We start from the raw sequence: 22,083 nt of genomic DNA on the forward strand, positions 1-22,083 counted from the left end.
GGGGGGAGGGAGGATTCAACTAGGCGTATCGCTCCCACCCTTCCCCCATTTAAGGTCCCGACCTCCTGCTTCTGTTGCGACGAAGAGAGCGTCACGTGAAATTAGGGGAAGAGACAAACCCGGAAAAGGGTTGTGTCCTTCAAATTAAAAGCCTAAATGTAGTCCTTAAAATGGTTATGAAGGTCAATTTGCTGCACAGAGGTACAGAACCTCGGAAGTAATTAAGATAATGGGAGTATTACAAATATATACGATGAAGGTCACTGGCATATATTCCCTCATACAAATTGTATGAGGGAATATATCCCAGCCTTTTGAATTTGTAAGATATGGGCTAAAGATATAGCAAATATGTCTTCCTTCCCTTACAAAAGGGTCTTCAAAAATAGCACACTAACACTATCTGAGCTTTGCTTTCAAGCATTACCATGACCATTACCATGTTACAGACTACATTTGTTGGTGAGATGTATAGAATAGAGAAAAAAATGTAAATAAAGAAACAAAAATACAATGAGCACAACGACATAGGCATAATAAAATATGTAGTCAATGTGATGTGATTATGACAGCCGAGGAGCATTTTGTTTTGCTACATTGTTTTCCACAACTACATTGTCACACAGTATATACAGTACATTGGGACATATTATTATCATCCAATGGCATACACAGCACATTTACAGTCTTCACAATCTGTCTCATTAGACAAGATAATAACTCATTCTATCAGACCAAAAAATAAATAATTATAATTAAAGCTAAAGCAGTATATATTTTTTTCCAAAGCATGACAATTGAAAATGAAAAAGGGAGTGAAGTGTTGCAGGTCTTTAAAATAACCGCTAGAGGGTGCAAATGACACGCCCGATAATAGTTTTATTTTTGTATCCGTTGACCGGAAGTGCGTTACCACTGCGTCTAGCTTCGCAGTTCATACTATAAGCTTAGTTTCTATGTCATGACTGTAGCTACGAGTTGTGTTTTCAAACAAAAAAATGCGGCGTTACATTCGTGCACTAATGTTGTGCACGGTGTTCGCCGTGTTTTCGGGCTTGTATGTTTACAGTAAACTGTTTTACTCGGACGTGTCGGTCGGTGGAAACGGACCGAAGAGGGTTTTCATCCCATCGAGAGTCCCCGGAGGCAGGCGAGGTACCGCGGACAAAACTGGGCCCAAAAGCCCACACTGGTACAATAGGTAGGACCACACATTTATGTTTCTCCTGCTTTAACGGGAGTAAAACAAACATTTCATACGATAAGCACGAATATATATATATATATATATATATATATATATATATATATAAAGTTACTCTGTACCACACGTGATGTATAGGAATGTAACGCTGAATGCAGACAATGTCCACTGCAGTTAGCGTCATCTTTCTTTGGTGGTAACGCGAGACTTGGACAGGTGTTGGACCTCACGTGATACATCACTTAATTTATGGATACAGTTGTCAATACACATAACCTACACATAGCCTGCACAGTCATGACGCCCACAGACCAAACTGGCCAATTAGCTAGTTGGTCTAATGATAATAATACACATGACAAATAAAATATATTGAAGGCATATAGAGAATGCATATGCCAACAAATGAAGTGATTACTGAAAGTTGTTCTCACACCTGAGTGTCTATGTGTCTGCCAGATGTTCGAGTTTGAGGACTAGGATAAATGGGTGAAGTAGCTAATGAAGTTAAAACACAGTTTTCTCGGCTGTAGGCCTGACTGGTTCCAGTGAGTCAAGAGACAATACTTGAGTTCTACTACTTAACAAACATATTATCAGGTTCTCCGTCTGTTCTTTGGTCTGTGAAACGTCAGAAGATGGATTGAAAGATGATGATCTCTTTAAATTGTATGTTTTGTCCGAACTGACGTAAACATTGAGTTTATTTTGACATAAGACAAAGTCAAATGGTTTGTATCAGCACAAAGAGATATATATAGAGATATAAGTTATTTCAGAAAGAAGAAAGGAAATCTTAATATAATTAAAAGTTTTAGCTTCTGGAAGGTTGTATGAACAGTTCTCTGGTGGCTTGACATTAATGTGAAAAAGAAAGTGTGTGTGTGTGTGTTTGCGCACCCTTTGACGACAAGATTAGTAACACCACCCTGATGAAGCCTTTTGTCAAAACCATGTAATGATACAAACTTATTGTTAAACCCAGGACTCTTGATATTCACTTTTTATATCATCACTCTGACTCTCCTTCCTCTCACTCAGGTACATCATGCGTCAGCGGGGTCAGGCGGAGGCAGGTGGTGGCAGCGTTCAGAGCAGACCTGAACCCCCCATGCATCTGGCCGTGGTGGCTTGTGGGGAGAGGCTGGAAGAGACTCTCACCATGATCAAGTCAGCTGTGCTTTTCAGCATTAAGCATCTCCAACTGCACATCTTCGCCGAAGATCAGCTCCACACCAGCTTCATGGAAGCTGTGAGTAGCAAATACGTGGAACATTTGTGTCTGAAAACAGCAAGTTGCTTGCTGTTAACTGTAAATGACAGAGTTTGTGTTGATCATATCTTGTATAATATATCCCTACGAGTAATATAATGTGTTATCTGTGTTGCAGTTGGAGTCGTGGCCTAGTTTTATTCGCTCCAGGTTCAACTACACAGTCTACTCCATCAGCTTCCCCAGTGAGAACGCAGCCGAGTGGAAGAAACTCTTCAAACCCTGCGCTTCTCAGAGGCTCTTCTTACCCGTGAGTTTCTTATAGAGAGAGGACTCGCAGTGGAAATGCACACCTGGCATCATTATGACATTTTTATAGACATCACAAAACCCAAGTTATAAAATCAAGGTCTGGGAAACTTGGAGCCGTTGCCTTATGTCAGCTGTCATTGGCTTTGTATATTCAGGAGCAATGCAGCAAAACCTAATATTCAAAAATCATTGCAGTATACCTTTATGTAAGATAGAAGATGATTATATTATGTTCCCCTGAGGAAAATCCCCTTTGTCAGGCCACTGCAGAACATCCACATTATTGATATTCTGAGTGACATCTATCTCTCTGTGTCTTTTTCAATCCATGCAGCTGATCCTGAAGGACGTCGACTCGATTGTGTACGTTGACTCAGACATCTTATTCCTGCAGCCTGTAGACCGCCTGTGGGCGTTCCTGTCCCAGTTTAATTCCTCCCAGCTGGCTGCCATGGCCCCGGAGCACGAGGAGCCCCGTATTGCCTGGTACAACCGCTTTGCCCGCCACCCCTTCTACGGCAGGACGGGCATCAACTCAGGGGTCATGCTTATGAACATGACACGGATGAGGAACATGTACTTTCAGGTAGAGCTGAATTCTGAAGACAGGCAGTATTTCTTTAGCTCCGTTTACTGCATTAGTGTAACACCTTTATTGGCCACAAGATGTCCTCCTTCTGCTGCAGTTGTTGTGCACCAAGGTCTGTGCATAGAGTTGGCAATGTGAAGCCCCCCCCACCCTTACAATATTGTGACACAATAAAGGCATCTTTTTTGTGTATACATGTCTGTGTCAACAGAATGACATGACGTCTGTGGGACTGCGTTGGGAGGAGCTGCTGATGCCTCTTCTTCAGAAATACAAACTTAACATAACCTGGGGAGACCAAGACCTTCTCAATATCATTTTCCACCACAACCCTGGTAAGGCTGCACGCATTTATGCAGCACATTCAGCATGTGTATTTCCATGTACAAGACTGTACACTTTTTTTAAATGATGCTTTTCAGCCTTTACAGACAAACAGGAGGGATTAGTTGTTATTGCCTGCTAGACATTAGCTTATCATACTCTGATTTGTTGACTTGTTTCTGTGTTCATACACTTCCATTCACAGAGTGCTTGCTGGAGTTTCCGTGCCAGTGGAATTATCGTCCAGATCATTGTATCTATGGCAGTAACTGTGCGTCAGCGGAAGACGATGGCATTAACATACTGCATGGAAACAGAGGGGTTTACCACGACCACAAACAACCTGCCTTCAGGGCTGTTTACGAGGCCATACGAAAGGTGAGCAGCAGCCACGCATTGGTGTGTGTGCGTGTGTGTGTGTTTGTGTTGGCGTATGTGAGATGCTTGAATACACTTTGTGTATTCAGTTATCTGCCTTTTCTTACTTTGCATCACGTTATGTCACATGTTCAGCCAGGACATGGATTCGACATGATGGGATTTATGTACTGTTGAGAACTGAAAGAATTGCCCCTCGGTGCATAACATGAACTGCATTTCACTTTAATATTGTTCACTTCAGACATCTTCATCCAACACCAAAACACTATTTCACTCAGAATTATTGAAGACCAAAAGTAGATAACAAGATGTCATATCAGTTTGTCTACGATTACATTTAATTACAGAAACATGTCAATAAACGTAAATATGAACAGAAGCCCCCGGGGTCTCAAAGGCTTTGTGCCAGACCACAGACATTATACAGGCAGATATTGATAGTAGCAGAGGAGCACAAATGCAGCCTCATACAGTCCATGGTTAGAGGGGGATGCGCCTCACTGGAAACACTTGCTCTCTTCTTATGATCACCGATTTTATACATTCGCACATCACGTGTTTAATTTTATTTCCACACATACTGATTGCTGAACACTTGGCAAAAGGCATTTTGGGAAATAAAGTGTCAAACAGAAAAGTGACATGAAAACCCTGTTATAAGTCTCTTGGGTATATTAAAGTTTAAAGAGAAAAAAAGAGGCGACTGAGCCTTTTCAAAGTGTTGTAGGTGTAATTTAGTGCAACATCTGATGAAAGGAGCCCTTTTATGACCCCAGTGACACACCTGCTCTCCACCACTGCCCTGTTCCTTCACCCTCTCAGATGAGATTTTGGATTGGCGCTGACCCTAAAGACCGTAAGTGTTAGTGACATCAGATTGTCTGCTTTGGGAAAACAAACGCCCACCATTTCCAGAAGGTTGTAGTGAAAGCTAATTCCCCCCATGAGGATGTTTATGGGTTGTCTACCAACAGTGTAATGATATTGACGACACCAGTGACATTTACTTAATGAAGCCATCAACATTGGGAGTCTCATTGCTTTCCTATTAACAAAGCATTGAACATAGATCAAAGCAATGGCTGACATAAACCTTATCCATGACCTGCAGTTCAAACTACAGCTTTATAGGACAGGATCAATTACAGCAGTAGACACATATGTACCTCTGCGGCTATAAGCGAGCCTCAACCCTAGGGCCCATAGCCTGCACTAACACACACTTTTTTCCAATAGCCTATGTAGGTATTGATAGTTTCATAGATCTGTAATTAAGTCTGGTTGGCCAGGAGTAGGGATTGATCTTCTGTGTGTTTCATCTCACTGGACAGACAATTTCATCCATTTATTGCTTGTTCATCTGCAGCAGAACCTCAGGCAATCATAGTCGTGTTATGCAGTGAATGACAAACCGGACAGTGCTACAATCGATGTGTGAGGGTCCAGAAAACTTAAAAAAGTACCTCTATAAAAGTATTTGTGGTTCAGTCAAAAGCGACTGAGAAAAAATCTCTGTTGGTTAAACATCATCATGTTCGTTTCCGATTCATCACTTGACATAACATTGTTCTCGCCGTGGAGTGATATCAGACTGACCTTTTATTTATATCAAGCAAGACTGATAAACATGTCATTTATGTTGGGCTACAACTAATTATTTTTGTTGTTGGTAATCCTTTCTGTTAATCTTTTAAGTCTACAAAGTAATCACGAGATCCTGAAATCAAAACGTCTCTGATCCCCAGGTGACATCTTCAAATTGCTTGTTTGGTCCGAGCTGCAGTTCAAAGCAGCATTTCCTCACATTTGACAGGCTGGGAGCAGCATTTTGCTTGATGAATAAATGTAATAATTAATTGGTCATTAAAATTGTTAAATACATTTTAAAAAGTCCTATCATCTATTGTTATCGCAACAAGTCATTAATTCTACTGGGAAAAGCTTATTTTCTTAATAGACTGGATACAAATGTTTATAAACCAGTGGCCATGCCCTGCATCCTCACACAAAGAAATGTGAATCTCAAACAGACCACAGCGCTCTGTCCGTCATAAAGCATCTCCTCCCTCCCTCCGCTGCAAAAAAGATGAGCCCAAGAACCAGCAGTTACATTTTACAACCGATGGTACGTTCAGGGTTGGAGTCTGCACACCAACAGCGCCCCATCAGCCACACAAAATCAATTCACCAACTGTAAATGCAACTTTATGAGCGTGTGTGTGTGTGTGTGTGTGTGTGTGTGAGAGAGAGAGAGAGAGAGAATGTGCTCATAAAAACGCCATTCTCTTTGTGACCCAATATCAGGGACCCAACCGAAAGCAAATGAGCTGGCATAAAAAATGGTAATTCCCCTTTGATTTCCTCTGAGCATTGTAAAGGCTCCTTCATTATTGGGAAGACATGAAGTTTCTTCTGTAATCCTCGGTTATGACCGGACGGTAAGCCTATAGCATAAAACTGACTCCAACAGCGTGGGCTGCTTTATGTTTCGCCCGGCTGACCGATCAGATTGGATGTGTCGTCCCCTCCGAGTTCAGCATGCCTTGCGGATTTGTTTTTTAATTTATCCAGGGAAAGATATCCTCCGAACACAAATGCTGCCCAAAGCACCACTTTGCTGACTTACTGAGGGAATCTGATCAATTCCACTGGACCAGTAGGAGGCTGAGAGCTGTCCTCAGGGGAGTTTTGATAGTGGTTTGGGATTTCAGCAGCTCATTTTAAGTTTACAAGCTCCCAACCTTTAGACCACCACCACCCCTGTGTTTCAGCTCTGTAGAAACAGGAGAGGAGTCCTCTCTCTTGGCAAGTCTCCTTCCTACCATACGAATCTGACTTTTATACCAATTGTCTTAAATGTTCCTTTTTTTTAATTGGGATGCTTTTTGTTTACCGAATGTCTCAATATGTAAGATCAGTACATTTAAACTGAGGATCTTAGTCTCCGAATGAATCAAGAGTGCTTTGGCATTTATCTTTAAGTTCCTTCGGTGCACATTTAAGAACAATACACCACACCAAACCTAAGCAATGAATCATTTTGTCCTTCCAGTACTCTTTTGGCGCGGACCCAGTGACGTCGTTGTTGGATCCACTCGAGAAAGAGCTGTTGAAGACGACACACACTTATTGTGGTAAGTCCCACGCGCTTCTCACCAAGAGACTGGCACGCAGCCTGGCATCAATAGTAAGGCCTCACGTGGACGCTGGCAAAACAGAATCACAATGACGGGACGGAGGCCAAAAGGAGCGCGTGGCTTGAGCCGGTCAGAAAGAAGAGGAAAAAAAAAAAGGAGAAAGAAACTTTACGGTTTGTTTCTAATCCTGCGAGCTGAATTTGAACAGCGGCGTTGTGTGACTGATAACAAAGAAACAACCACTGCAGCACTGCAAACGTGTTTTTACTTGGCAGGCTGTTCAATAACAAAGAATTGAAGTTGTCCAAAAGACGCATTCACTACTTTGCTTTTGGATTATTTAGGTGAACAGCTGCTCCATAAAACAGTTGGGATTGTCTCAAACTGAGACTAATTGGTGCTCCCCTCTTTTAAGTTGCTCTGGATAAGAGCGTGATGTAAACGTCTGAAATCTGCTCTCAATGTTACGTTATGTGAACGTAGCAGAGACGACTATTCTCTACAGGTGGACACATGGATTTTCATGTGTTTCTATTACATACTTTCACGACATTTTATATTTTACTGACAGTTGGGGATTTTTTTATTTGTAAAAACCAGCCAGCATCCAGTCTCTTCTTCCAATAATTGTCTCCTTTCAGTGCCCTTTGGTTACTGACTAAAGGTGAATAATACTCGTGGTGCATAAAGAGCTGTAAAAGTTTGGTAGAGCAGCTCTTGACTTTCCATATTGGAGAATTTATTGAACCTTGTGAAGCACTCTTATTAAAAGAGACAAAAGAATCCTATCAGAACTGGACAAAGGCTTTCTGCAGGGCCCATTTTGAGAGATGTATGCACTGGCCCACTTTTGTGACCTTCAGAAACCATTTCAGAACCAACAACGTGGAAGAGACTTGTTTCAGAAAACATGCACAGAATGAGAATATCATTTCTGAGTGTGTGATTTTGAATAGTTCCTCGTATGTGGTTTTTCTACAGTACTTGAGCATACAGTTCTCCTGAGTATGGGTTCGTCCTACTCTGTTATTTTATCTGTTGCACAGATTACCGTGACCAAAAGTATCGCGAGCAAAATGAGTCAACGGTCATGTTTATGTTGTGTAATGTCAGTGTACAGTTTTGGGATGCCAGGTCATGTGACTCGACACAAACGTTTGTTTTTCGTGTCTTCTAAGTTAATACATTGAACACGCATGTTTCTGGCACTGGCAATTTATGAATAATTCAATACTGTTGTTTTTTAAATAATTTTTTTACGATATGTTGTCAATCCTAGAAGTGTGGATTTGTTTAAATACATTTTTAGGTACAGCCAGAAAACATAATGCAGACAAATTACTATTGAAAATGTGAATAAGCTACAAGTTCCACTCCTTATGCCAAAGCATTTCTTTTTATTACTTATGGGTTTTGCACTGTTGAATGTATTTTGAACACTAAGAGTTATTATCAGTGCTTATGATGGTATGGTTGTATTGTGAGGATATCCTTTGTGACATGTTTACTTGTTTATGTGTGTGTGTGTGTGTGTGTGTGTGTGTGTTTTACATTAAATATCATTTTTGTGGAACTGTACAGCAGTGTGTCTTGTTTAACCACCAGAGGGAAGCATTTTTGTAAAATATTTTGGTACTAGTGCTCTGGAATGAAATGTATTGTTTAGGTACTTTTGAAATAATAAAATATTTATGACAAGGGGAAAGCTACTTCCTATAATTGTAACACTCAGGTGTCCTGTTACATAATTTAATACAAACATCTCATCAGGATGTTCTCTTTTTTTACCAACATATGGCATCTTTGTTAGTTTATTCTACAAAGAAGATTGATGCTACAATTCTATCACCTCCTTGAGCAGATCAATGGACTTTCCAATAATCTATGACTAGGCCAGTGGAGGTGCTCCACCAATTCTGCTTCAGCTCTGAGGCGCTCATAAACCGTAAGTGATGAGGCAATAACACAGCCGTATACGTGCTGTCTGTGACACTGTATTGCTTTGACTATGTAGAATGAGTTCATGCTTATTCCCATTAGGTGGGGGATACAACTGTCCATTTATGGCTCCAGAGGTAGTTTGATTCATTGCACCAGACGTATCCTCCATTCATCACTATATCTATCTGTATGAGAGCTTATCAATTACCTTTATTGACCTGTGTGCTTAAATGCAACATGTAACAGCCCAGGTCCCCAGAGGGGAGGGAGACAATGGCTCGGATCGAGCACCACGTTGAAAAATTCAATATCGTCCGTCCTCAGAAGGTTTCATTTTTCCTGGAACTACATGTTTTATATCGTAATAAATAACTCTGATTTTATTCCTTTTGTGCCATCGCGGCAGGAGGAGAAACTATTTAAGATGAATACGTGACCTCCAGCGTTTAGAGTGGGGTCAAAGTGGTTAAAGTGGAAGATGAGGAAGAAATGGGCACATCACAGAGTAATTACATGTGTGTGTGCTTGAGAGAAAGAGAAATACATATATTTATATATATAGTTTTGTTTTAATCAAGGTACGGTTGGCTATTTTTCTCAGGCCGACATATTGAAGAGGAGAGCTGAGTTCATAGTGTGGGGACAGTAAAGGCCCACGGAGTGTGTCAGCCATGAAAAGAACAAGGCTGTCATAGCCAATATAGCAATTAGGGCACTTTACTGCTTCAGAGGTCCATCTTTTGGTTATTGCTTTTGAAAACAGAGCCTGGATCTATAAATGGTGTCATCACAAGAAAAAGGCGACAGGGGACCGAGAAACAGACATATTCCAGGTATATCCACCATTTGGAGGGCGTACAGTGAATAACCAGCAGGGTTCATTATGTACTGTATTCATTGATCAAATGGGATGAACAACCACTGAGGTCAAATCTGAAATCGATAAACGCCACAAGAACCTGAAGAGGTAGATTAGTGCAGCATGAGAAATGTACTTTATCATTATTTTTAACTGGTCGAGGGGGGAACCGTTACTGCTAATCCATCAACACGTGCTGCGTTACCACGGTAACTCTAAATGCAGATGCGTCCAGCGTGAATAAATGTTACACCCGCCTATACTCAAACAAGCCTGAATGTGGTTCTTATTGCTGATCTATAAAGCATCAATAAAGCACAAGGCGCAAAACAAACCTTTAGAAGTAGGTCTCATTAGAAAGCAATATCTATTTCAATATGGGCTCTGTGAACCTTCGCTAAGCTTGAACGTACGTGTCATTTATAGTGAGTGTACGCTTTGATCTAACTTAGAGGTTCCTTTTATTTACGTGACTCGCCACACAGAAAGACAAGACGGCATCTGTCTAATTGTGACAGCTGGAATCGCACGGTGTACGGATGCATAATGCACGCGTGTTCAAACACAGCGAGGCGAGGCGTCACACACACTCGGTATATGGCTTCTGCTCTGCAGATTTGAGCATTGTATGTCATACCGTACTGCTAGATTGCACAGTCGGGGGTCATTTACATGTTGTAATAGGGTCTACATATCACTGCTGTAGGAGATGAGAGACAGAGAGAGAGAGAGAGGGAGAGAGAGAGAGGCATTACAGGCCTGAACGTTCCCCGCAAAACAGAACGCCATGTCTTATTTACATGTGTGCGACTCCGGGGTACATTTGATGCCCGGTGAGATGGAATACGACATCTCTGGCTCGTCCTGACGCTGAATCTGCTGGGTACGCGTCACATGATGAAAGAGAGCCAGAGAGAAAGAGAGAGAGAGAGTGATGGGTATTTCGGCAGATTGGTTTATTTACTTCACAGCTTATTTACTGTGTTTATTTGTCAGACTCGACGCCGCCAATGCCACGCAGCAACGCCAAAGGATGTCTCCGTCCAGCTCTCTGTGCGAAATCTGTGCGGCTTTCAAGGGTGGCAGCACTCGGGAATGTCCAACTATCATCTGTCTCTCTGCCAAATGTGATCCTCGTTCTTTGTCCTCATCGCTTTGAAAGCACTTTCCGTCCTTTTCATCCGCTCATCTTCATCCTTCCGTGGCCATGTCCGGCCTACCTCCTTGCATTCCTAAGTTCCTATCTTTACACATTATTCCTACAAGAATCCACCTTTGAAATCCTCCTCAGTGTCTGACCTAGTTTCTCATGCCTGATTTCTTCTTCTTCTTTTTTTTCCTGCACCCATCAGAGGACACGCAAACTTCCAAAGACAAACCACACTGCGAATACAAAAATACCCAATGTGCTCATCAAAGATGCTCATTTCTTTTCTTTGCTTTTGGAATGGCAACAGAATATTTTTCAAAGATGGATTGTGTTAAAGGCGTTCTCTCCTCCAAACATTTCAAGAACGCCAGCGTGAGTGTGTGTCTTAGAAATGCTAGCCTTGGGGATACGAGCTCCTTGGCTTTTGTACTAGACCGGAGGAACAGCCGAAAACCAGGCTGCTACCGTGAGACAAACGCATCCAAGGACAATAACGAGCCGTAATTGTCTCTTCGTGCATTTTGAGGTTGTTGAGTTACTGCTCGCTACAAAATGGGATGCTCGGGAAAGGGGTTTGAAGTGGTTTGAACACCTGGATTTGCTATTTAAACATAAAAGCGAGCAACAGTGTCAAAAGGCACACAGCTCTGGGATTCTCTCCGGAGTGAGTCACGTCGTTTCTTTTAAAGGAAAAGTTTAAAAGTATGCTTATTAGCTTTATTGAAGCTCAATCCCTCGCTTGTGTTTGCATTCTCATTCTGAAGCTACCACCAGCAGCCAGGCAACTTAATAGTAATCTTTACACTTATTACTGAGCTTTAGAGGCTCTGTTGTTACCTTTGGACAGAGCCAGAGTCAATTTGAACACATATTCTCATCTAACTCCCTGAAAGAAGACAATTTCCCAACATGGTGAACTGTTCCTTTAAAATCTGTGTTAGACTCTTGACATAAAATGCAGAATGGCAGAGGTTTATTTCTAATTCAGAAATATTCCTTTTGCAGAGAATGTCAGTAGCATGAGGACACAAAGATGCATATTTATACACCTTCACACAGGAAAATGCACACACACACGCATGCACACACACACACACACGCACGCACGCACCCACACACACACACACACGCCATCTGCTCTCCCCTGTCTATAGATCCCATATAAAACTTAAAGCAGAAGCAGAGGGGGCGCTGAGATGGAGGGGCTGGCATCAGAAATGAGAGTGACCATGGTGCTTTTATATCCCAGCATACCCTGACCCTCCTCTTCTCCCCGCCGCATCCTCATCGCACAACAATAGATTTCCCATTACTGCTCCCTCCTTCACTCCATCCCTCAATCACAGCTCGACAATATTTACCCCCGGAGTGGTCGGTTTCAGAACATACCTCAGCGCGCACGTGTGTGTGTGTGTCTGTGCATGTGTCCGTGCGCGCACGCGCGTGTGTGTGGTCGCGTGTGTGTGGTCGTGTGAATATTTGTTCATGTCTGCAAAACTGAGTTTTACTAATGTGTGAGTCATGTGTGTGCGCAGTGAAATGTATACCTTAATTGTATTCCAAAAGCCCACAGCCTATATTTTCCTTTCTCCTCTCTTTTTTACCCCACTCATCCAAGTCGCTCTCACACACTCTCTGTTTCCCCTGTGAGCTTTTCAATTAGGTAATTACAGTAGCAGTGAATAGGGCCTGCCTGGACACTGGTGCTCTATTGTATAAGCACCTGTCCCCCCACAGACAGCAATTACCTGCCAGGCTGGAGGGGAGTTGCAGGCTATTGTCTGTGTGCATATATTTGTGTGTCTGCTCAGCCTGTGTATGTATCCCGCGCTGGTGTGTTTGTGTGCGCTGTCATTTAGGCTCTACAGGGTCTTTTGTGTGTTTGTCAGAGCTGGCGGCGCGCAAGGGGAGATTGTTCGTTATTGGTCAGTGACAGTGATGGAGGAAAATTTAGAAAAGTCTACTTTTATTTAGTTCATTTCCACCCTAAAAAAAAGATCAACCTAACTTGAATTGCAAGCATGTGGATTGTACATGATAAGTGTTGCGTTCAGGGTGTGTGGGTGGCGTGCAGTGGGAGCGGCTCAGATACCTACAAGCAGCACGTTCGGCGCGTTGTTACACGGTTTAAGCTCCGCTATGGGGCGAATTAAAGAGGGGGAGAGGGGGTTCTCTCAGCGTGAGAACAGAGGAAGTACAAAGTGGCAAAGAGAAATATTCAGGAAATTTCAGAATGCTTCGAGGGGCCTTAATACCATGTATCTTGCCACAACGGCTGTGATGGACAAAAAACGCTGAAAGTCACAGAAAGATTGGAAATTAATTCAGCCAACAGGTCATAAGAACAACATCAAACCCTGTGACACTTGAGTGGACCCATTCACCCATAAAGAGATTGCTTGGCAGTGCTATTTGTAAAAAAAACCAGGACACGTTTTTAGAGTTTTTAGTGGCTGCAGTATCTGTACTCACATGTGAGGTATTATCTAGTAAATAATGATGATGCAGTATTTATATTTCAGTCATAAATATGAAAATAGTACAGCAAATTGCACCTCCCAACTAACTGTTGTTCACCCAGGCAGCTGAGGTGTTTTTGTCCAAATGACACCTCAGTGAGTCTTGTGCTGGTGTCTTGTTCCGGCAGCTCCCTGGCGTGTTAATTTACGCCTGGGTCCATTTTATAGAGGGCACCTATTGATCTGCTTGAGCACACATGTAAGGCTCTAAAGCTCTGTTAAGACAAGGAAACATGTCTGCTACTTATTGTGTGTGTGTGTGTGTGTGTGTGTGAGTGTGTGTGTGTGTGTCTGTGCATGCAGTGTTTCACACCGTATAATTCTCAAACCTCTCAAGGTGGCAAAAATACATCAGTAACACCCTATCACATCTGTTCCCATGACGATAGAGATCCACTCCGTTAATTAAAGCCCTCTACTTCCCCGTTGTGTTATGTGATGGACAGGTTAAAGTGTGCCATTAGGGCTTACAATTGTACAAAGACACACACGTAAACACAAATACCATAATTTAGGGATGTGACTAAGTGGAGGACTCTAAATGCTTCATTGTTTCTCAATCTGTTTACAGCTCTATTATTTCCCCAGGTAAAAGCACTGACGCATGAGGATGATTTGCCGTCAAATCTACCAGTAAAATGCAGAGTAACTAATGGTTATGCATCTTGGCAGGGCTCCAAGTCGCCGTAATCAAATGCATTCAGAGTTTATCAGTGATGTTTATCGGGCTCAGCGCACTTGATGTTCCGGGCGGAGGATGTGAGACAGGATATGAGGCTGATGGTTGTGATCAATCACTGATAGCATCACACGGGACTAACGAGGTCCCCTAACGAAGGGACACAGAGAAAAAGGATGTAATTGGGAAAAGTCGTGATTATCTACCTCGAAGATGGATTTATACTGTCTGGGGAGACGCGGTAAGGAAGGCAGGAGAAAGAAGGAGACGAGAAAGTGTTCAGAATAACAAAGACAGCTAACAGTCACGTGTCCTTTCAATTACATCACTGAGAGACAACAGAAACATACAATGTTAAACTAAATGTCCCATGCTATATATACACATACAACCTCTGGTGCAACAGACAATATGTTGCATGTTCCGGTGTAGCCAGTGGATATCAAGATCAAGACTTCCTTTTCCGTGGGCCGGTCAGTGTCTCCAGTCTGATTAGCAGCCTAAGAACCGAGAACTGAGTTGGAAGTAGCCAGTTAATACTCAGTTCACAGTTTATTTTTTGCTTATTCCTCAAGACAACTCGTACTACAAGCGGAAACCAGAATGCTTCCGATATCAAAGTCTCCTCCTGTTGCTTCCAGATTTCTGCAGTCACATCATGCATTGTTAAGGTCTTTCATCCGATCTCTCTCCCCAAGTCACGAACCAGCGGCAGTGAGGCAGCCAGAACCGGCCTGTGCATCCTTCGGCTGGGGCGAACATATGAAGGGCACTTGAGCTGCTCAGATAGGCCTCACTTTGATCTGGGAATACATAAAGTTCTTAGTGCTGACAGTTTATGTAAGCAGCGGATCCCCAGCCTGTCGCTCAGATCACCGCTACTTCAGGGGGGGGGGCAAAGAAAGTGCTTGCGCTTTCGAGAAGGCGGGACACACTGGGAGAATGACAGGCGTGTAACAAAGCAAAATAAAAAGACACTGACACTCGTGGGTCTAGAACATGGAGAGCGTCTCGATTGAAGAGGAATGGCGGCGAGGTCTCAGGCATTTCAAACACAACAGTCAGACTGCAGTCAAGGTCGTGGCACAGCGGGATGACTTCCCCAATCTTTATGCGCTGCTACTCTGATGGTGAAATAGAAGGGAAATCGACACCCTGAATACCGTCCGGTGGAATGATTCCACTTTCTAAGGACTCATTCATTAAGAGGTTAATGACTCGAAATGGGAAATTAATTTAACGTCCAATGGAACATTCCCCGCAAGTGTGTGCGCGTGAGGGATGGACCGTGCTCAGCCATTGGCCTAATGCTCTTCAAAGTCAAGATGAATGGACCCCTCCCTTCTTCAGTGAACTCCATTTCTTCTATACCGATCATAGATATGGGCGGTTGCTTTTTTTCATGGCCGGATTCAATTTATGGTTTAATTACAATTTTTGGAGCCAAAAAGACACTCTCATCTTCAATAGAGCAGCTGGCCCGAGATGCGTTTATGGATATAGTGAATTGAAATTGAAAAAGGACAGAGATTCTGCCTTACAGATTATTATATCATATGACTGAGCCACATATATGAACTCAACAGCTGGTGGAAATTCCTTTTTAGTTAACTGTAGGCCTACACTGGCAGTAAGTAAGTCCTCCCACCAAAGAACAAAAAAAAAAAACTCCATTCCGTTGTTCACTGGGGAGCAATAAAAACAGATGGTAAGTAGAAGTATCAGCGGATGCAGTATGAGGACCATTTCTGATCATAATTTACCCCAAGCTCATCACAGTAATGTTGTGTTTGCAAAGTGCTTAATTCATTTTTTGAGTCAGTGCCATCATAAAAAGACACAGTCTTTGTGGAAGTGAACACTATTTCAGTTGTCTAGCCGGCGACAGGCTTATTGTCAGTTATATTGGCCAATACTGATTAAAGCTTTAAATTTGGATCACTGGCAATTCAAGCTCTCAATATTGGTCAACAGCGATTAAGCTGTCACTGCAGAGGAAGGTCATTTCTGCTTCCTGGTAATGATGCAGACTGCGTTTCTTCTGTCGCCGTCTTTTCAATATCTAATGGTGATTACACTCGCAAATGAAAGAAAGCCACTGCATTAGTTAACATCTATAAAATACACAGAATGTACAAAATATGAGCGACATCTGTAGCCGCATTTCTGTTGTTACTGGGAAAGATTTGAGAAAAGGAATGTGGTTTCCTGGTGGATCAGTGGTCTACAGCGGGTGTGTCGTATGGTGTGATTAAATCCCAAATGTGGACCCTGAAACATTTGCTGAATGTCACCCCACTGCAATCTGTTCTACGTTAAAAGACTTTGCTTTTATTTATCTTTTAACATTTAGTAGCTCTTCTGGAGCTTTCAATCATATCACGTGAGCATTAGCGGATTTGCAGATGTTCAATTTTTTTATTTTGATTACTTTAAGAACTAAAGGTTGAGCTTGAAATATTTATTGTTGTTGTTTGGACCAGTTGCATATACATTTCATTATATTGTAGCCTGAAGCCTACTGTTGCACAAATGTTGACAAAGGACTACCGGCAGGGTATTCAATGTATTAGGAGGGGTTGGATTAAGAAAGACTTATAGAAGGAATACAGTGTTGTCTTAACAAATGACTACATCAGTCTTTGTTGTTCCATCTTCTGAAGTGTTTATCCACTTTTACCAGCTGTGATTGGTGCCTTTATTGCCATTTCCCTCTGAAATGCGTGACAATAGTCAAGCACCACACTCCAAATTGAGCAATGGGCTGTAAGTATGAATGCCGCCGTGTTTTTCATGATGCTCAGAACACTGGAGAGCATGATTCAAGCTTGTAGAAGATCGAGGACGGATATCAATTGTTTAGGTTTACAGCCCGACAGAGGAATAATCACATATTCTAATTGCAGTAAGTCTGAGCTCTCAAGGGAGCATCACTGCTCCAAAACAAAGAGAGATTAATAAGGAAATGATGAGACACGGACTATCACAGGATGATGCGCTGGGAGGGGAAGCTATGATTTAAAGATCTGGACAAGCTAAAACTTAATCACTTTATCTGATTGGTATTTGAAGCCATGCATCTCAATTAGCAGGCATTAGAATCTTTTTTGGCAGTTCTGCGGTGTCCATTTCCATGATTGGACTGGGCCTGCTTGTCAGCTACAGTTAATATACTACATCGATGAAAATATTCCAAAAACAGCCAGAGAAAATATATGAGCCGTGAGATGTTAATTTAGGATGTGAAATTTAATGTGTCATTTCTATTTTACTTGAACAAAATGTTTGGCAGTGGTTGCTAACATGTTGGTATCCTACCAGCTTTATGCAAATGTGGCTGAATTCTTACAAAAATAATCCAGAGTTCACCTTCAGTGTTGAAGTGCTCTTAGCTGCTGCAGTTTTGTTTCCTTTTTGTCTTATAATTAATAATGATTTCCCCATCTCTGTTGCTTTGTCTACAGGGCTTTGTCCCTCTCCGTGCTAGCCACTGTGTACTGCGTCCTCTCGCCATTGTCTGCCTGAATTACGGCTGAATAGGAGACAATGAGTCTTTAAACTGATAGGCCTTTTGCTCAGCTTCCAGGGTCCTCTGTCATTCCTCGCCACAGGTTCTCAAAATGGCTGCCTTTAGACTTGCTCCCTCCACACAATTATCAACAAACCAGACGGTCGTCCTGGTAACCTGCAGATAAGCAAAAGGCTAATTCAGTTAGCTTGTTATCTCATCAGTCAGAAGGTAAAATGAAAGATGCTGGGGAAATCGCCTAATTAGCCACTTTGAAGCATTGTCTCTACAATCAGCAGAAAAGATTAGCTTGCGTACCCCGCTGCTGAATCCAAGATTATCAACATGCTTTTGATTTTTTTTTTTTTTACTATATATATTATTTTATTAATCACATTCTGATCTCCCATTTTTGCTGTCTAGGCGCACACACATTCCCAAACCCAGTTTCCACAGAGCCTCTTTAGCATCACCTGGGGTAGTTTGGAAGGAATGCTAATCTAGAATTCAGTTTGATAATATGCCCATGAAATATTCACTCTTCTCTCATGTAGCGTAGATTTTTGCATCCCACAGTAAGCTGCGAGCTGCCTCTTTGTGCCGGCATGTGTCTGATAGTGGTCGAGGCTCTCAGGGAGATGTGCACGGATGACATCGGGGGAATCACTCAGACGAGTATCCTACTTGACAGTTGCTCGCTGCCATCCGATGCCTCTCACCTGAGGCACCGGCGCCGGCGTCCTTCAAAACCATCTGCCTGTCTTTCACTGCTAATTGATTTGTCCTTGGATGGAGGTGTCTGGAAATGCCTCGGGGGAGAATATGTGTTTTGACAGATGCTCAGCACGTGAACGTGTACCGTACACGGAAAAAAAGGGCGGGGCCGTGACTGAAAGGCGCTCTCGGCGCCTGCAGGTGAATTAGTCGTCTTTGTGATGCGTTGACTTGTTTAAAGAAAAGCGGCGGGGAGCTTAATGGCGGGGCATTGCAGCAAATGTGCAGCAACAATCTGGTTTGTTTTTCTTGCGCTTTAAAGCACATACAACTCGTACTCTCTTACTTCGCTCTTACCCTCTGGTAGCTCCTTAACTAAGGCAGCACTTTTCACAGTCTTCAGGGATTCGTGCCTAAATGCAAGAAAACACTATCACAGGAGGGGGTGGCCTCCATGCCTTTTTGATACAGCCTGATACAGCTTCCAAAGCAGTTTTTCCCATCATCATTGCCCGAAGCACTAACATTTTTTTTTGTTGACACAACAGCATCATGATAGCCCACCGTTGGTATGTGTGGGACTGTTTTCAGTAAGACCACGAATGCAATAATGAATTCAGGAATTATTCAAAAAAGAAAAAAAGCTGCAAGCCATGAATCTGATTCTGTAGCCCTTAGTTTGAGTTCGGGAATTCCTCCGGAGATTTCTTTCTTTTTGCATAATTACACACTAAATCATATTTTCCGTCCTCCGGAACATTTCCCGCCTCCTCTACTCACCAAAAAAAAGAAATGTAGGTTACCATAAGCATGATGTGCTATGTGTTAACAAGAAACTTCATAGGCTAAGTCAGACGCTGCGGAAGTATAGATGGCTGTGATATCCGCAGATCCTCTCAAAAGGGGTTTAAATTATTCATGGTCCATTGTTGTCAGGACACATCTCAAATCCTGAGGCCATGAAATAAGTGTTGGGTTCATCACGCTGCTGTCCAGTGGAATGGGAGATACTTTTAAGTAAAATCTGTTTGCGGTTACAAATAAAGAAACTTCTATTCCAATAATCATATGTAACTTGATATCAGACCCACGAGAAGCAGCTCCTGCTGTAGTACTTGCCCTCCTAATTACCATAGGTTCCAGTGCGTGTGCCTCCTCTTCCCACAGCACAGGAGTGCAGACATTAAACTACTCACCAATAATTGGTGGTCTGGCTCTGAGGATCTATTCCCTGTTGCTTAAACAAGAGTAGCTAATGTATTGCTGTTGGAAAAGGTTAAATGCCTACAGCGCAATTTAAATGTAATTAAGCTTTTTCTCCCAGTATGGAAAGAAAGTAGAAACATAAACACGTTTTGCATATTGTATAGAACAAAATTCATACCCTTTTAAACATGCATGTTACATACATAATAGTCCACACCCCACTTCTCCTTAATAATGCAGCAGTTTATAGAGACAAAAAAAAAAGACGAAATCACTGTAATATATAACATAAAATATCCTTAGAGTCCAGCATGCTTTTGAAAATAATGTTACATGCACAACAGTATCCCTTGTGTGAGCCAACATGCAGCAAAAGAGTCCCCTGGCGATTCGGAGGCAAAGCAATAGAGGGTTTTAGAAATGCAGGTTTAATTATTTGATTATACCTGTGATCGCTTCCCTACTAACCTAATAATGGTATGAATGTCTGCTGGGGGTACACATTGATTCCTGGGAGGCTGTGGGCTACAGAAGAGACGATTAACCATTTGCATTTAGATTGTGTGTTGACACACAATTTAGACATATGGCCCTGTGATTCAGACATAGGGAGAGAGAAGCAGGGCCCGAGAGATATACGTTCTCTATGGGGGCCTTTGGTATATGTGTGTGTGTTTGTGTGTGTGTGTGTATACACATATGGATGTTTGAATGTACACACAGTTAAGGCGGTCCGGTGTTAATAGCCATGTCTATCCCTTCCCCACGGCTTTCCTCTGGACTTTCCCCTATCAGTGATGAAGGATTGCAGGATTTCTAGCATTAGCTCCACTGTCTTATTGCTTATTAGTTGGCCTTGACACCCTGAGGAGAACATGTGGGTAAATATGAGGGGGATTTAAGGAGGTTCCATCTAGTGAATGGAGAGATTACATGATTATGAAGAGCCCTGCAGCGAGGCTTCAATGTTAGGAGACACAACCAGCTAGGGAGAAGGAAACACACGGAAATACCATAAGCAGAGGAGGAGAGATGTGAGGAGGACACCTTCAATGTGCACTGATGTAAAAGGAGCGTTACTGTGGGCATTTATTTTCAAATCAGTGGGACTGTACCATACTGGAGTTTTAATGGTTATGCTCTAGGCTAATGGTATATATAAGAAATGTGTTTTTGCAATCTGGGCCTCATTTTTTATAGGCTTAGCCATAATCTATATTATGTTATTCTAACATTTTACCTACCAGCTTAACAACTGCTGGGATACTCGGAGGGGGCAACTATGTTAGAAAAGATACAGGCTGGAATTAAAAACAGACTTTTATATTTTAACCTGAATATTTAATCACAAAAAAGCTATAAACATTACATTGACATTATCCCCTTCTTAAATGTTTATGTCAAACTTCTTCGCCAACATCTTCCAAATTTACCCACTCAGAAGACAAGAAGCAACATCAGCATTTATTTGGAGTCATGTTTCTAGCTTCTTGGCAAAATGCAAGTCCAAATCGCCCTCTTCTTTTAGCTTTGTTTTGGTCTCCACCACCTCTTGTTAAAAGATATGCGTCTCTTTTAGCGACTAAATACTCTGGTTTGTTCATCAGCTATGTGCTAACTTTGTCTGTCTGCTGGTTAATGTTGGGCAGGTAGCTCAGTCACTTATGTTTCCTTGAATGAAGGTTGATTTGAGCGGTGAGAGTGAACCAAAGTAGTAAAGTTATGTGCAATTAAACCAAAACAATAGGACTAAAAAATGCTGCTCAGACTCAGGGGATACTGCAGTCTGGTGATAACGTCCCGCTGGTTTGTCACGAGCAACTCCTTTCACATTGTGTAGTCATTTGATCCTTTGTTAATATGAAAAGATTGATAATTGCATCTTTAAGAAGTACAATTGGTATTATTAAACTATATTATAAAGGCTCTCGCAGAGCTACCTCACAGCATTATTATCGAAAAGACAATATCCAGGTTACTGTGAATATACTCACTTTTTTATATTACAGTGGACATTTATACGAGTGGCTTATATGAGTCTGTAAATAAATTGCTAATAATTTTTACACAGCTGTAGACACCGACTCAGCACCTTTTCCCCCACTCAGCCTCACTTTGTCAAACGGCAATTAAATATGAAACTATTACTCAACCAGAAGCCCTGTTCCAGCAATTACGAAAATCTGTGGGTGCAGTCCGCTGGTGATGACTTAAATGACAAATGCTCTCATAACATTGACCAAATCGATAAGAGCGTGAACCATATGTAAGTTTGTTAAAGCGGTGCGAGAGACAAATGCAACAGTAGAATGGAAGATGGTTGGTCTTCATTGACCGGTCGTTCAGC

The 22,083-nt window shown here is 42.1% G+C and overlaps 1 protein-coding gene across 1 annotated transcript; it reads left to right on the forward strand.

The window, feature by feature from the left end:
* Nucleotides 1-929: 929 nt before the first annotated feature.
* gxylt1b (glucoside xylosyltransferase 1b) lies at nucleotides 930-8,689 on the forward strand. The gene is made up of 7 exons (XM_034526231.1): nucleotides 930-1,201; nucleotides 2,246-2,456; nucleotides 2,596-2,727; nucleotides 3,064-3,315; nucleotides 3,530-3,653; nucleotides 3,848-4,020; nucleotides 7,076-8,689. Exons 1-7 carry the CDS (start codon nucleotides 999-1,001, stop codon nucleotides 7,250-7,252), a joined length of 1,272 nt encoding a protein of 423 aa, XP_034382122.1. The 5' UTR covers nucleotides 930-998; the 3' UTR covers nucleotides 7,253-8,689.
* Nucleotides 8,690-22,083: the final 13,394 nt, after the last annotated feature.

Source organism: Cyclopterus lumpus, chromosome 23 (assembly GCF_009769545.1).
Source record: "Cyclopterus lumpus isolate fCycLum1 chromosome 23, fCycLum1.pri, whole genome shotgun sequence".
Taxonomy (NCBI): Eukaryota; Metazoa; Chordata; class Actinopteri; order Perciformes; family Cyclopteridae; genus Cyclopterus; species Cyclopterus lumpus.

Coding starts and splice junctions, on each gene's coding strand:
- gxylt1b (XM_034526231.1), top strand. CDS start 999: ATGCGGCGTTACATTCGTGCACTAATGTTGTGCACGGTGTTCGCCGTG. Junction 2,457..2,595: donor ACACCAGCTTCATGGAAGCT/GTGAGTAGCAAA, acceptor TCTGTGTTGCAG/TTGGAGTCGTGGCCTAGTTT. Junction 3,316..3,529: donor TGAGGAACATGTACTTTCAG/GTAGAGCTGAAT, acceptor CTGTGTCAACAG/AATGACATGACGTCTGTGGG.